This window comes from Mastigoproctus giganteus, chromosome 2, assembly GCF_048544385.1.
Source record: "Mastigoproctus giganteus isolate SK-2022 chromosome 2, ASM4854438v1, whole genome shotgun sequence".
Lineage (NCBI taxonomy): Eukaryota > Metazoa > Arthropoda > Arachnida > Uropygi > Thelyphonidae > Mastigoproctus > Mastigoproctus giganteus.
Genome location: NC_143576.1, coordinates 254814156 through 254831741, shown reverse-complemented (window position 1 = coordinate 254831741; position 17586 = coordinate 254814156). Strand labels below are relative to the sequence as shown.

General features: G+C 36.0%; 1 protein-coding gene across 1 annotated transcript in view; it reads left to right on the top strand.

The window, feature by feature from the left end:
- Sps1 (inactive selenide, water dikinase) overlaps positions 1-17586 on the top strand; it is a 90773-nt gene that overhangs the window by 72094 nt on the left and 1093 nt on the right. The window contains exon 6 of the mRNA XM_090389852.1: positions 15038-15250. Coding sequence (XP_090245978.1) covers positions 15038-15250 — 213 coding nt within the window. The remainder of the gene's footprint in view (positions 1-15037; positions 15251-17586) is intronic.

Here is a 17586-nt window from a genome sequence, read left to right as displayed (position 1 = left end):
TTTCGATCCGAGTTAGCAGCATGACATGAGATATCCCAAAAACTGTTCAAACTTATATGTATGCAGATGATCTTACCATTTCCTGTCAATCTCAAAGCATGAATACCATTGAACGGCAGCTACAACTTGCCATAACCAAAATAGAATCCTGGACTTCACGGAACGGTTACAGACTGTCAGAAAAGAAATGCACTGTCACTCACTTTTGCAAGAAGTGAGCTTTCCATCCCGAACCTGAACTACAAATAAACAATACTCCAATCCCGCTTGTTAATACCGTTAAATTTCTTGGACCACTATTAGACCGCAAACTAAATTTCCAAGCACACATCACTTATTTCAGAACTTCTTGTTTAAAGCATTTGAATATATTTCATTCGGTCTCATTTATGTCATGGGGAGCCGATCAGTGTACTTTGCTGCATCTTTATAGAAGTTTAATCCGTTCACGACTAGATTATGATTGTCCAGTGTATGACTGCCAGGAGCACTACTTTAAAACGGCTAAATATGATCCATCACAGTGCTCTGAGGACTGCACTGGGAGCTTTCAGGACGTCTCCTATCCAAAGTCTATATATCGAAGCGCATGATCCCCCATTACGCCTGCATAGAAAAACACTACTGCTTCACTATGCTGCTAAGATCCAGAGTCTACTATCGCACCCAAGTTGGAAGTATCTCTATAATACTTGTTGGGAAGTATCTCTATAATACTTGTTGGGAAGCCTTCTATGAGAGCAAGCCAAATGAAAATAGACCCGCCTCTCTCAGGATCAAAGAACTTGTTCAGACTTGGAATGTCAATTTAAATGAAATTTTCCAAGGCACAACTACACCTGTTGTTCCTTGGACATACGTGTCTGTCTCTCAAGATACACACTTCCTGCAGTGGGGGAAAAATATTACACCTCCCTGCAATATCAGACAGTTACATTCAAGTCATGCTACTATGAACAACCATGCCTGTAAAATTTATACGGATGGTTCAAAAACTGAGATATGGTAGGTGCTGCGGCAGTTTTACCTTTATGTACAAGTTCAGCCACACTACCGCTTGCTTGCAGCATCTTCACAGCTGAATTATATACCATTAAGTTAGCGCTTAGTAAGATAATTGAGCTTTCCATCTCATCTGCCATAATTTACACAGATTCTCTTAGTGCTGTCTCTGCCATAAGGAAGAATTTCTCCTTTTCTCACCCTACATTGAAACAGATTCATTCCCAGCTGTTTGCTTGCAGTGTGTCCAATCAGTTTTTGCTTGATCCCTGGTCATTCAGGCATTCCGGGAAATGAAAGTGCTGATTTTGCCGCTAAACATCCTCAACCCGCTCTCTCACAACATCCTCAGGTTCCTTTCTCTGATTTTAAGTCTGTCATACGCAAAGCCTGCTACGATAAATGTTCACAGACCTGGAAAAGTGACAATAACAATAAACTTCTACCAGATAAAAGAAGATCCAAAGCTGTGGCTGTCTGCTTCCAAAGAAACAGACAAGAGGAAGTGGTACTGGCAAGACTCAGAATTGGACACACTCGCCATACTCATCTCTTCCTATTATTGGGAGAAAGCCCACCACAGTGCTCATCCTGTCAGATGCAACTTACATTTCCTGGTTGATTGTCCCTTACATTCAACCATCCGGTCAAACACTTTTCAGTCACTCTCTGTGTTGAATATATCACCTGATTTATCTCGCATCTTAGGAAATTAAGCAAATTGAAGAACTTTTATTATTATATCTAAAACATATTGGTTTATACAGAACATATAATTTAACCTCTCTAACAATACGCTTTTTGTCAATTAACGATGAACAGACACAATTTGGCCTTAGTAGCCCTTGTGTCGTTAAACCGAACAACAACAATTTCTCCTCCACTTTGTGGGTGCCGCCGTAGCCAGGTGGGCAGGAGCAGCAGTGCATAGCACACGCTTCTTGATTAGACCAGGGTTCAAGCCCGTGACCACCAAATACAGAGTATGTGGAAAGGTCAGGGAATGACCACCACATATCCTTGGAGCAATATGGCCTTAGTTGCTAATGCTCCTAAAATCCAAACAACAACAACAACAACCTCCACTTTGCTCTCAGTTATTACAAAATCATTTAGCTTCCTGTTAGAGCTTGATAAACTTCTGGTATCCCCATTCCTAAAGAATTCCTCGTGTGTGAATGTAGTTGCAAAGTATTTATTCAGTTTCACAGTAACCTGAGCAGGATCATCAACAGTTACCATCAATATCACATGGACCATTGTGATTTTCTCCTCTTCTAGTGTTTGCATGAGAAAAGAAGTCTGCTGTTTCTGTTTGCATCATTTGCCAAATATTTCTTATAATCTGCCTTAGTTTTCTTAACCTCCTTTGTGACTTTATTACAGACTAGTTTTTATCTACCATAGACATCTGTGTCTCTTGATATTTATATGCATCCCATGCATTGTTCTTCTCTGCCATGATGAGTATAATTAGTTCATCTTTCATTCATTTAGGTCTAAGCCTTGAACAGGATTTCTTAGTCGGTTTGAAAAGCCTAGTAGCTTCTATGATTATTTCTTGAATGCTTCCCATGTAGAATTTGCTGATGGTAGCATCATCAGTTGGTCCCACTGTATAGAATTTAAAAATGTCTGACCACTAGTCATCTTTACGAAAGTAAAACCTCTTCCCTTTACCCTTGATGTAGCTTCATTCTTAAGTGTATCCTACAGTAGATAAAATAACCAATAGGTGATCACTGTCACCTATTGGTTCTTTTATCTGCAGATTCTTAATGCATGAATTATCACTTATACTGATCAGATCTCTCTCTCTCTCTCTCTCTCTCTCTCTCTCTCTCTCTCTCTCTCTCTCTCTCTCTCTCTCTCTCTCTCTCTCTCTCTCTCTCGTTGCCTCCCAGACATGCTGCTGTAGAAATGTGAATTGAATAAATCGACAAGTCGCGTGTATGTGTGACAAGTTCCAGGCAACATTGCACTGGCCACCTGTTGATTGTGTGCACTGCCTTAGATTCTGTGTGCTTCTTAACTAAGAGCATAAACTCTCTCCTATCTTCTCTGTCCTTTTTGTACACGTTATACTCCCCCATATTTAAATTTTGTATCCCTTCTCAGTGACACCACATCTGATATCCCAACAATGTCTGCATTTAATGACTTGACCAGCACTTCAAATTCATAATTTATTTACTATGCCCTTCGCATGGCATATACATGCCATGTATTTACTTTTTCTCCGATGACCAACAGCAGGGCTTGAAATTCCCAACGTTTTTTCCAGGCTGCTGCATATTCCAATAGAAACAGTGCAAGAATCATTTTTGTCTCTGCCTACGGCTATTGTTAATCTATTATTCTGTGTATCCCCTGTAAGCTAACAGTTTTCCAAACCATTTAACACTACCTTGATATCATCAGGAAATATTCTCGCACCCTTTTTATTTAAGTGTATCCCACCCTTGTAGAAGCAATCTCTCCTGCTAATAATTGAATAAGTGGGGATGGCAGCAGCTGAGCACTACGGTTAGTGATTGTGGTCATGGCAGTGTGTTACTTGTGAGATAGTGAAATTTCCTGATTACTTCATCAGGAATGCTCCTTTTGTGAGCACTCCATGTTTTTATCCTTCCTCCAGCATATCATCTTATTTAGAAGACTAATGATGTATGTTAGTACTGTTTTTTTTTTTTCACAGATGTACTATCTTAAGTGAGCAGTAGCTTTCCCATCCATTGTGATGACTTATTCATGCCCATAATTTATAACAGAAAAGCAACTTGAGGAGGGGGGGGGGGGTGACTTATTCCAGCCTCAGATATGAACCTTTTAGGAACAGCCTTGGTTCAACAGTATTGGGGGAATTGGTTGTGCGAGAAGCTGGGGGATTATATTTGAAATAAATATAGGCATAATAGAACCAATATGGCTGCATGATGCAAAAAAATGATACTATTTGTCAGTTCTGAAGGAATGGGATTTGGTTATACCTGTGGTCTGATGACAGAAAAATTGTTAAAAATAAAAGGTTATACTAGGAAAACAAGTCATGAGTCAGAGAAAAACTTGTCTGCATCCTGTCCAGTCATCATAGGAGGGATTTACAATGCAGGACTTGTTGAATGATGTGTTTGGATTGGCTCTGATTAGGCAAGTCTCTTGGACAGCAGTGTAATGGTTAAATTGGTTTATAGGTATTCTTTGGTTCACCAGTTACTAGGAAATTATTTGTGAAAGTGATTGAAACATTCATTTAGTCTTGTTAGTAATAATAGACTTCTGTTTCTGGCATTTTGTGTAGCTATATCAAGATGGAAACATTTCAGTTAAGATTTTACTGACATTTACTTAAATGTGAGTGTAATTAGTCATGGGCTGCATTGCCAAACAAAGGAAACGATATTGAATGTTGTATGGTATTCCAAGAATAATGATGTGAGTCATACGTGAAGAATGGTGATTTGAGAAATTGCATCAAAAGATTTTTTAAAAGCCAAAACTGAGAAAAATAAGAAAGAAGATAATTAGATGAAAAGTGTATTATGATCATATACACTACATAACAGATAATACCAAGCATAAAAAATTACTCCCTCTCCTAAAAAAAATATATAAAGTTTGGGATAAGAAAAGGTTTCCAAAATATGATAAAGAATTAACTTTATTTTAATGTAAAACTTAATAAAATCAATGCTTTCGCTCTCAAAATTGAGAGCAAACATTAGTGTTTGTGTTGCATTAAATCAGGAGCATCTTTGCAAATTCTTCACACACAGAGTTGAGGATGATCCTGTCTCATGTATAGTTCTGTGAATTCCATTGTGTTTACACCATAAATCGTGGCTTCACTCCAGTTGAGGATAATTGACAAAACAAATATTACTGGTGCAAATATTTTGGTGTGGCGTGGTCTCTGGAAGAATCGCATAAGTGACCCATTCTTACAACACATAATGACAGAAGTGTACCTTGATGTGTTGTAGAAACAAAGATTTTCCAAGCATTCTAATTAAGTGGGATGAATATCTTGAATAGTTCCAGCAAGATGGGGTATCTGCTTACTACAGCCATGCAGTTAGAGAATGGCTGGATGAACAGTTTCTTTGGTGTGTGTTTTTATTTATTTGTCATATTAAAAAATATGACAAATAAATAAAAATGATGATAGTACGAAATGCCACATCCTATCCCGTTTATATCTTCAATTCTATCTCTTAAAAGTTTTATATATATATATATTGGATGGTAGGATTAATGAAATTGCCATTACTGACTCTTGACCTTACATCTGTGGACTTTTGTGTGGTGTCCATGCCTTTTGGTTTGTCATTATTGGTTTAGTAAATATTTGGGCTGGGGTTCTCAGTATTTCAGAACCAAATTTTTTGCTTTCAATATATAGAGTTAGTAACCTTTTCTGGAGCATGTATTTATACTTTTAAAAAATTTTCGATTTGATTTTTTTGACCGTTTTGCTTTAACGAAATAAGAACAAATTAATATTTAGAGGAATTTATGTACAGTAGACTCTCGATTTTCCCGGATAGATGACCCCTGCCTAACGCCGTTAATTTGTTCCGGAAAAACAGTGTGCTAAGTGAATCCTCACTAAGCGAGTGCCGCATTCCCATAAGGTAACATATGTATTTGTGAATTGCAGTTGGTGCCATAGGATATTTCCTAATCAATGATAAACGGTAGTGAAAAGATGCACAAATGTCGGTCAAAATATTTAATATTCAAATATTTGTACATGTAAAATATTCTTCATTACATATGTATATAATTATGTACTAACTACTTAAGTATCAGAATTAAACTTAAAATTCCAATTAAAATCACAGATTTAATTGATCTAAATGATTTGATTTAATCATGAAAAATGTGTCGATTTTGGGTTGAACTTTGGCTCTCTTCCAAATAAAATAAAAGGGGTATTAATTTTAAATCCCCCACAGCGTTACCACCGAACAATAAAGTCAACCGATCCTTTGCCGCTTTGAAACCTGGCATGTTTTTTTTTCTTCTTTCAATATGAAACTTCTTTTATGCATTCGTTTCCACAAAAGTCCTGCTTCATCTATGTTAACACATAATACCTCTCTTCAATAATTTTAACAAGTTCTTTTTTTTTTTTTGAAAGTTTCGGCTCCGTGATCTGCACTTGCAGCTTCTCCTTGGATTTGAAATATATTCAACCAGCCCTTACTAGTTTTATATTGCCGACCGGGCTAGCCGAGTGAGTAAAATACCTGCCTGGCAACCCAAAGGTCGCGGGTTCGATTCCCGCCTCGGGCTGGATCAAAGTACTGCAAAAACCTTGGGAGGTGCAATATGGCCACAGAAGCCGATGCGCCAACAACTACCAAATCAAAAAAAAAAAAAAAAAAAACTAGTTTTATATGGTTCCACCTTTTTTTTTTTTTTTTTTTTATAATATTTAACTTAACTGAATTCTGCATTAAATATTATCTTCAATAAAATTAGTTAGTCTTTCCATTTCAATCCTAATAGCCGGCCTAGCCCTAGTTGCTTGCAGTGGAACAGCTATCTTTCCTGCTGCTAAAATTAATTCTATATTTTTTTTACAATTGTTCTTACAGTTAAACTTGCAAGTCCTAAATTATGGCACACATCCACCTGTCATTGACAATAATCGATTCGCTTCAAAACGTCTAATTTAATTTTCAAATTCAGTCTTTTTCTTACAACTAATGAGACTCGTAACAGAGAAGAAAAATGCATGGGATGCATATAAATTATCAAGCAACTCAGAAGCCTATGGCAGATATAAGCTAGTGTGTAATCAGGTCACAAAGGAGGTTAGGCAGGCGAAGGCAGATTACAAGAAATCTTTGCAAAAGAAGCTAAGAAAAACAGCAAGGATTTCTTTACTTATATAAATTCTAAAAGGAAGGGGATGAATATGATTGGTCCAATTGACATTGATGCTTCGACTGTCGATGATCCTGCTCAGATAGCAAACAAACTGAATGAGTACTTTGCATCTACATTCACACATGAGGAATTATTAAGGTTTGAAAATGGCAGAAGGTTATCAAATTGTAGCAGGATACTTAATGATTTTATAATAACTGAAAACAAAGTGGAGGAGAAATTGTTGAAGTTAAACATAAGAAAAGCACCTGGAGTGGATGGGATCTATCCAGTTATTTTAAAGGAGGTGGCAAAGCAACTAAGCAAACCCTTAGCCATAATTATGAGAGCATCCTTGGACTCGGGAGGTTCCCACGAACTGGAGATGTGCAGATGTATCCCCAATTCACAAAGGGGATCGAAGGGTGAGACGAGTAATTACAGACCAGTTAGTTGAACTTCTGTTCCGGGTAAAATAATGGAGTCACTGGTTAAAGATGCATTGCAGGATCATCTAGACAAGACTGCAGCAATAATTCAGACACAGCATGGGTTTGTTAAGGGAAAGTCTTGTCTGACAAATTTGATAGGATATTATGATGCAGTTACAAAGGAACTGGATGCAAAAAATAAATTTGATATCATATATTTGAATTTCAGGAAAGCTTTTGACACTGTTGCACATGGAAGACTATTGTACAAATTGGAGCAGAATGGTATTAAGGATAAGTTGCTACAATGGATAAAAGGTTGGTTAAGTGCGAGAAGACAGAGGGTGGTAATCAATGGGTGCTGCTCTTCGTGGACTATTGTTATTAGTGGAGTCCCACAGGGTTCGGTGTTAGGTCCACTGTTGTTTTGTATATTTATCAATGATATTGATGAAGGTATATCAGGCTTAATGTTGAAGTTTGCAGATGATACAAAGGTTGGCAGGGTTGTTAATGACAGTAATGGCAGTGTGCTACTGCAACAGGATCTAGATAATTTGGGCAGATGGGCTAAGAAGTGGCAACTGAAGTTTAACCTTGAAAAATGCAAAGTACTGCGTATGGGTAGAAGTAACCCCAGAGAAAAGTACCGACTGTGTGGTACTACACTTAAGGTGGTAGAAAATGAAAAAGACCTGGGAGTGCAGTCAGATATGAAGTTTTCTGAGCAATGCAGACAGGCTGCCAGGGCAGGTCATGGAGTTTTGTCAATGATACATAGGAATTTTGCTAGAAGGGAGAAGGAGGTGATTGTCCCTCTGTATAAGGCAATGGTCAGGCCACGCCTTGAGTACTGCGTACAGGTCTGGTGGCCTCATTTTAGGAAGGATGTAGATTTACTTGAGAGTGTACAGAGAAGGGCAATAAGATTGGTGAGGGGAATGAAGGGATCCTCTTACCAAGAGAGGCTTAAGTTCTGCAAATTACAGGGCTGGAGACTAGGCACCTGCGCAGTGATCTGATTGAGGTGTATAAGGCCTTGAATGGGTTGAGCACACTGAATTCTGATGGGATCCTTCCACTTGTTCAGATTACGAACCTAAGGGGGCATAAATTCAAATTAAGAAAAGACAGATGTAGAATAAATGTGCGGAAATTTGCCTTTAGCCAGTGGGTGGTTAATTGCTGGAACAATTAACAACACGACAACGACAGATGGTTAATTCCATCTGTCGTTGTGGAATTTGATAGGTTGAATAAATTTAAGGAGGAACTGGACAGGCATTTGGAGGGAATGGTGTAAATTTTTTTTTTTTTTTTTTTTTTTTTTGGCTGATGCTGCATAAGCTCATACACTTGTTTCTTGCATCACATGCCACTACTACTACTACATTTATAGTCTTCGTCCTGCACCCAAACATCAGTTTCTTTTTCATTCTTATCCGCTATTATTAACTCTGAAAATGTAACTGCGTTGGTTGCATTAATTATGATACAATGTTCAAGTAAAGTGTTCATTACGCACAATGTCTAATACTGTACTGAGTGATTAGACTTTGGATAAATGCATATAATGCAAATATTGCATGCAATATACGTGATCATTTTTTAAAATGTTGATCTCGGAACTACGTAACAAGTCACTATATAATATCGGTGTTTAGATACACCATAGATAACTCTTAATAAACTACAAAGTAGTTGTTGTAGGCATCATTTGCTGTTTCTCATATTGTGCTCTGCCTTCACGACGAGTTGCCATGATATTGCACTACTTCGAATAAGTAACTCTTCACTAATAGAGAAGACTTTTGTTACTTATTCTCAGTTGAGTACCACCACCCAGACAGCACTGTTTCACGGCTATTGGCCGATCATCAGTGGGTGGGCAGGTACCCTGGTAATGCAGACATGACGACCCAGTTGTGAAGTTAATCACACAATATGAGAGATGCCAAGAGGTGTAGATGTCAATATTTAAAATAAATAAATGCGCAAGGCATAATACTTTAAGAGTTTGGTATCTATATAATATCGGTGTTTAGATACACCATAGATAACTCTTAATAAACTACAAAGTAGTTGTTGTAGGCATCATTTGCTGTTTCTCATATTGTGCTCTGCCTTCACGACGAGTTGCCATGATTTGCACTACTTCGAATAAGTAACTCTTCACTAATAGAGAAGACTTTTGTTACTTATTCTCAGTTGAGTACCACCACCCAGACAGCAATGTTTCACGGCTATTGGCCGATCATCAGTGGGTGGGCAGGTACCCTGGTAATGCAGACATGACGACCCAGTTGTGAAGTTAATCACACAATATGAGAGATGCCAAGAGGTGTAGATGTCAATATTTAAAATAAATAAATGCACAAGGCATAATACTTTAAGAGTTTGGTATCTATATAATATCGGTGTTTAGATACACCATAGATAACTCTTAATAAACTACAAAGTAGTTGTTGTAGGCATCATTTGCTGTTTCTCATATTGTGCTCTGCCTTCACGACGAGTTGCCATGATATTGCACTACTTTGAATAAGTAACTCTTCACTAATAGAGAAGACTTTTGTTACTTATTCTCAGTTGAGTACCACCACCCAGACAGCACTGTTTCACGGCTATTGGCCGATCATCAGTCTTCTCTATTAGTGAAGAGTTACTTATTCGAAGTAGTGCAATATCATGGCAACTCGTCGTGAAGGCAGAGCACAATATGAGAAACAGCAAATGATGCCTACAACAACTACTTTGTAGTTTATTAAGAGTTATCTATGGTGTATCTAAACACCGATATTATATAGATACCAAACTCTTAAAGTATTATGCCTTGTGCATTTATTTATTTTAAATAGTAACAAGTCACTGTACTGCAATTAAATTAGTGTGTGCGAAAATTTCACTGAGCATGGGAAATTTTCTCAAGTCAGCGTGGGAAACGTTTTAATGCTGTTTTGCTATTCATTTTCAAGCTACCGACTCCATCAAATGAAACAATTTCGTTAAATATGCCAAAAATGCAATCTGTAAAAGAGCGTTATAGTGATCTGTGACAGTGTTATAGTCATATATATAGGCAGGGCCAGATTTAGGTATTGCGGTGCCCCTAAGCACAAAATTTTTTGGGGCCCTCCAAAAGTTTTTAATTTTAAAATATGTAAAAAATACACTTATTATTATCTCTTTATATATAATAAATATAAATACATATGTGACAAAGGAAAAAAAACTACATTCATTCACATCAAAATCATTATAACCTTTTTTCCCCTACTTTTGACGGTAGAAAATCGGTCGATTATATCGTTGAAGCAAAGAGTTCGCATCTTATCGTGTTCCATACTCAAAATACTTAAGTTGACTAATTTTTCCTGAGACATAGTCGTGCGCATATAGTTTTTTTATTCTTTTCAGTTTACTGAACAATCGTTCTCCAGTGAAGTTCGATATCATCAAACTTAAATACAAACGTAAAATCGTTTCAATGTTCGGAAATGCTAGAAAAATGTTGTCCTGGCATATAAGATGGTACAGCCCTTCGTGATTGAACTTGGTATTAGGGTATGTGTCTTTCACATATGTAAAAAAAATTTTAAATTTCAACAGTAAAATTAGTATTTAGATCTTTTGGATATTTCTTAAGCAGCTGATTTACGTTATTTCTCACAACAGATTCTTTTGTTTTCAAGTAAGTCAAAAATGAAAACGTGTCCAAAATACTTTTGTAATCTATTCGAAAGTTTTCTTTTGGGGTTATATTTTCAATAACATCAGGTGCATTGCCATCATTGACTTGTTTCTTCCATTGCTTTCTTCTAGATGTTGCAGGTTTATAATCAACATTTGGTAAGACTTCTATTGCTTTATGTTCGATACAATCAAACTGATTTAAAGTATCTTGTACAAAGGTTGTAAGTGTGGAGTACAGTTTTGAACATGTAGTGATGGACGTCATTGGATCTTGAAGAGTTTTAGATACTTTATGGAATTCATCTAAAATGTATTTCCAGAGCTTCAACATAAAAACGAATTCCAAAGCCTCCATTTTATCAGCTATAGATGCAGCTTCATGTCGCGTTTCTCCTTTCTCATCTTCATTTTCAGAAATACACGTAACGTATCAGCAATATCCTCGAAGCTTTGGTCAACAGCTGAAACAGCTTCAGAATGACAATTCCATCTTGTGTCGGAAAGTCGTTTGAGCTTTAATGCCTTACAACCTATAGATTTCTTTAGAAGTGCCCAGCGATGTGTGGATGCTAAATAAAATTTGTAAATTTCTTGAACTGTAGAGAAAAGTTCACCGCTTCCAAGCATGAATCAACCGCAGCACGTCCAACTGAATTCAACGAATGAGCTGAGCATGGAATATAATTCGCGTATTCGTTTATTTCGCCTGCATACCCTTGTAACGTCCAGACATGTTGGCCGCATTGTCGTAAGACTGCCTTCTACAATTGTTTGTTTGTTGTTTGTTATTTGGTTTTTAGGAGCATTAGCAACTAAGGCCATATTGCTCCGGGATATGTGGTGGTCATTCCCTGACCTTTCCGCATCCTCCGTATTTGGTGGTGACGGGTTCGAACCCCGGTCTAATCAAGAAGTGTGTACTACACACTGCTGCTCCTTCCCACCTGGCTATGGAGGTGTCCCTACAATTGTTAAAATCAATTCCACACTTTTCTAAATATTCTAAAGTTGTATTTGCCAACATTTCCCCACTGTGTCCTTGTAATTCTAAAAACGTCAAAAATCTTTTAACTGGCTTTCCGTTATCAGGTGACACGTATCGAATAATAACTGTCAGTTGATCGACATGCGATAAATCTGGTGTTGAATCAACGGACAGACTAAAGTATCATGCTAGTTTCATATCTTCCAAAATTGATTGTTGAACTTTGAGCCATAAGATGGATGATTTCATCACAAATGCTTTTGGATAAATAAGACTTGTTTCCCAACCCACAATTATTATACTTCTCGATGTGATGTTTGAGAAACTGATCAAAACTAGCAACTAACTCTAACAATCCCAGATAGTTGCCATTATTAGGTGATCCAAACGTTTCACTGGTGCTACGAAAAGCTAGACCTCTTTCCGATAATGTACAAATAACAGCTATTACTCTACGTAAAACTTCTTTCCAGTAGCATTTTTCATTTTCAATATGATTAGAAAGAACCTTTCTAATCATATTTCTGCCTGCTTTTCGTTGTTTAGATAAAAATGTCAATAAGGCATTTCTATGCTACTCTGAATTTTCATGGTGTCTAATGACATTAGGATTCCACCAATCGTAAAATCCATGCCCTGCTAATGAACTCTTATTCGGTAAGAATAATTTACATACAAAGCAGTATAGGTGACCGGTTGTTGGAGAATATACGAGTCATGTTCTGTTGAAAGTTTCTCCATTTGCCTTCACACCGACAAAAATATTCTTTTGATAATACCTTGTATTTTGAAAAACTTGTTGCAATTTCTCGAATGATCCCTTCGAACTCGCACAGTCTGTCGGACCCTTTTCTATCCAAAACTCAATATCAGTTTGAGACAGTTCATTTCAAAGACCAAGATCATCATTAGATTTAATATTACAATATTGCTTGTCGATGTTGGATTCAAAATTCGCAGTGTCAGTAGAGTCTTGGGTATTTTCAGTCACATCTAAGTCGTCATTTGCCGTACATTTGTGTGGTGATTTGGTACCATTATTAGAAAAATGCCTTGTATCTGCCGAAGAAGAATTACTGATATCAGCGTTACTATCTGACAAGATATCTTCATTTAGACTTTCTTCCGGAAAAAAACTGGTAATTTTAGGAAGTTTGTTCATTCGTTCTTCTTCCGTTTTTGACTTCCACTAGTATAAGACCTCTTCATTTTTAATCTGTTTATCAAATCGAATATAACATTTAATTAATTGAAGTATTTCACACATTATTAATACATTAATTTTAAAATTAACATTTGAATTACTTTTTTTTAAAATTAAAAAGTAATTAAAAGTTTTGAATAAATCTATTTATAAATAGCTTCTCGATAGCGAATTTTTAATTTAGAATCATCATTAATGTGAATAAATAAGTCTTTAAACTTTGACTGACATGTAACTAATATTCTAAATTACTTACTTGATAAGAACTCAATAATATAAATGAGATAGAATACAAGGTTAACAGATATATTTAGGTAGATGCGAAGTAAAATAAATAGTTCATGTTATTAAACAGAATATTTAAGTTAATTTTATGGAATAAAATTAGTCAATTTATACAACATTTATATTGTTAAAATAATGGAAATTGCAGTATTTCAATATATTATACTTGGAAAAAACTCTATCAATCAGTATATTAAAATTATATATTCTGTTGTTTACAAAACGAGATATTAGATACTGTAGATTGATATTAAACAATGATTAGGCTTGTTTTATTTATGACATAGTTTATGAACATCAGATACTAAGATATAATAAAGAAAAGAAACTAACCTATTTCAATGTATTTGATACAAATGTAAATAAATTCAGATGCAAAGACATCCATAAATTATAACAGACAACAAGCTGTTAGTTAGGTAATAAAACTCAACTAGAAACTAACATAGGTGACTGGCAACCCGCCTTAACTCAACTATAGCAGTTCGTAGTAGCGCCACGAGGGTGCTGCCAAACCTTTCCATGTAGCCACGGATCAGTGGCATTTCTAGTTACTTTTTGTTTTATGTCTAGACACTAAGCTACCGCCGAATTGTTATGTCGGGAGCTAAGTCTTGTAATTTTGCCAAATAAAATCTAAAGTAATCGACATGACATCTTTTTGTGGGAAATTATGGGATTTTTTCTGGGGGCCCCATAAGCTGCTGCTTATTTTGCTTATACGTAAATCCGGGCCTGGATACGGGTTATAATATAAGAACAGCGTTATAGCGAATCAGCGTAAAGTGAACCACGTTATAACGGGGGTCTGCCGTATTGACAAATCTGAATTCCGTGCAATACTTGTTATTGTTTGGCCATTTTAATACATCCTTATTATAATGATTCTTTAGAGATTTAACAGATGCACCGTTTTCAAACTTTTGAATAATTTCAAGTTTGCATTTAACTGAAAATGCAAAAAAAAAAAAATAAATAAATAAAAAAAAATACTATAAAAAAAATTCCGACATACCTGACATAAACAAAATTTGTCCTTTTGCGCTACAGTGGAACACAACAATCGACGCAATGCACTAAAACAAACTAAATATTTGGTCTCCCCCCCCCCCCTTTTTTTTTTTTTTTTTTTTTGAGCTGCTGGTGTGAAGACAGCGGGGACTGCAAGATAATAGGTACACTAATCTCCCAATGATGACTTATATAATGCCGCTTGTCGCTTATTTACGACTTGCAAAATATCTGTTTATACCTATTCTAGTTATTACTTGAATTTTTTGATTTCTGGTTTTTTTTTTTTTTTTTTAATTTGGAGTCTTGGAGTGTCCTGGTTAATCCAATCTCGGTTAATCGAGAGTCTGCTGTACTTGTTCAATTTTTACCAAGTTGCAAAACACCCCAAAGAAACTTTCTCCGCAGACCTAGTTGTTATGGAAAATTCTGACCTGAATCCCCATACATTCTCATTGAACTTAAAATCTTGAATATCATGCCTTTCTTTCAACATTATGTTCCTGTATGATTTGATTTAGATGTTCATTGTTTACTGTTTTCTTATAGCTGCACAGCTAATGCACAAGTACAATGCCCATGGAGCAACTGATATTACTGGATTTGGACTGCTGGGACATGCCCAAAATCTTGCAAACATACAGAAAAATGAAGTATCATTTGTTATCCACAATCTCCCTATCATAGCTAAAATGGCTGCTGTAGCAAAAGCATGTGGTTCCATGTTCCAGCTACTTCAGGGACATTCAGCTGAAACCTCAGGTTTGTAGTGCAGTTTAGTATTCAATCAGAATAGTTTTTTTCTAATTTATTAGGAGGGAACATGTATCTGCTATTTTTTTTTAACGAATTTTTAAATAGAAGAAACCCTGATGGAACCAAATGTAAGGTCTTACACTTGGGAACACCAGCCCCAAAATAATTGTTTAAAAAAATTAAACCCAACCAAGTGTATAAAACATTATAAACTTGGTTGGGTTGAATTTAAAAAAAAATTATTTTAATTTTAAAATAAGTTGAATTAAAAAAAAGTTCAACCTTCAAGATCTGGTCTCTGATTGGACACACTAGGGAAAATCCTGATGCACAGTGCTTCATATGCAATAAAATATTAACAAAAAGTTCTTTGGCTCCTGCTAAACTTGTGTTTTATAAGTGTTCCGTCAATATATTGTGAGATGAAAAGTGTTCTGTGACTAAAAAAGTTTGAGAAACACTAGCCTATGGTGTTCTATCAATTATATATCAAACATTATCCTGTAGAGATAGGGAGGTCGTAATCCCACTTTGTAAGGCTACATTTGGAATATTGTGACCAAGTATGGAAACCTCATCTGAAAAAAGACATTGAGCTTCTTGAAAGGGTCCAAAGACTGGCAACTCGAATGGTGAGATTGCAGAAGGATGACCGTATTAGGAAAGACTCTGATTATTTGGGCTAAGAGCTTGGCAACCAGGCACCTCAGAGGTCAACTGATTGAGGTTTACAAGGCTCTGAGAGGGGTTAATAAAAGGAATTAAGCAGAATTTTCACTGCTATAAAGAATTCCAAAACTGTGGGCCATAAATTTAAATTACAGGGGAAGAGTTTAGACTAGATCGTAGGAAGTTTTCTTTTAGCGAGCGAGTCATTGACTACTAGAACAAGTTAAACTTGCAGGTAGCTTATGCTGCCAGTTTGAAGAATTCCAATGGTCAACTGGATAGTCATGTACATGAGGAAGAAAGTGCATTTTCTTGCAGAATTTTTTGGTCAATGCAACAAGAGCCCATGGCTTTCTTGCACTATATGGGTAATACTAAAACTATAACAGAATTTGATGCATAAAAGAGGGAATGCTGTTCTGTTACTGCTAAGTTGTGTAAGTTTTAGTAGGGCACCTGTATTGTTTGTGAATAATACAGGCTATCAGCATGTTTGATAACTGGTCTACTTAAATCTTTTATACTTCAAAAAACACAATAAGGAGTGAAAAAAATAGGATTCAGACTACAGTGAAAGGTTTCTGCTCTTACTGATCACATTGCCAAAAAGTCTTTTAATGAATTCTATGCATATGTTTTGAAACCTTATTGAAACCTTATCTTCTTGGAGATTGCACCATACATTATCTGACAACTTGGCAGTTTGTCAAAGTATAGGCAGTTCTTCCTTTACGAGTTCCCAGGTTTAAGAGATTTTCCCCCCAAGTATCAACAAAACCGAAAATATGAACATTAATTGCAAAAAAATGAATGTTAAACCACATGCGTAGCTATACAATACAGTGTACCCCACTTTATGATATTAATCAGTTCCAGAGACACCATTGTACCGTTAAAATATCGTAATGTGAACCCAATAACACATTGTCTTTTGGTAATTCGTTTCAAGATCCCGGAAGTTGAAATTTTCGCTGTATAACTAAGCTATTTATATCTCTCTAAAATGTCATTTTTAAGGTCACGAGTGTGACCCTAAGGCCGTATAAAAGGTTTGTGAGCTGTGGTTTGTAAATTGTACCAGTTACCAATTGAAATCATTAAAATGCACTACACTGTAATCACTATCATATGTTCCGTTATAAGAATCAATTTTAAATGCCTTTGTAATATTTTCTAAAGCACATTTCTGGAGGTCACGACCATAAAACAATAAAAACAATTTTCACTTTCCGGTTTATTGGGCTTTTCTGTTACTGCAAGCAATTATAAATGGGTAGTAAACTTGATCTTCTTGCATTGTGAAAATACAGTAGCTGGAATTGTTTGGTTTTTTTACGTTATTATGGTGAATGTGTTTTGCCTTTACTGAAATCTTCAATCATATAAAACATAAATAAATTTTCAGAATCTTCATTCTTTTTTTTAAGTTTCGTAAACTTGTTACTGCATGCGAAATCGTGTCAGTTGCAATTTTTGTCTACCGTTAAAAAATGCTTATGCATGCAATCGTGAAATTTATAATTAAAAGAGAAGATTATCTTGGAAACAAATGCCTCTTGAAACATTTTTGAAGAAGACGACTCATTGTGCAACAAACCAATGAGTGCCGAGCCAATAATGAGTGATCAACGAGTGCGCATTTAGTCGATGATGATGATGAAGAATAAACATTC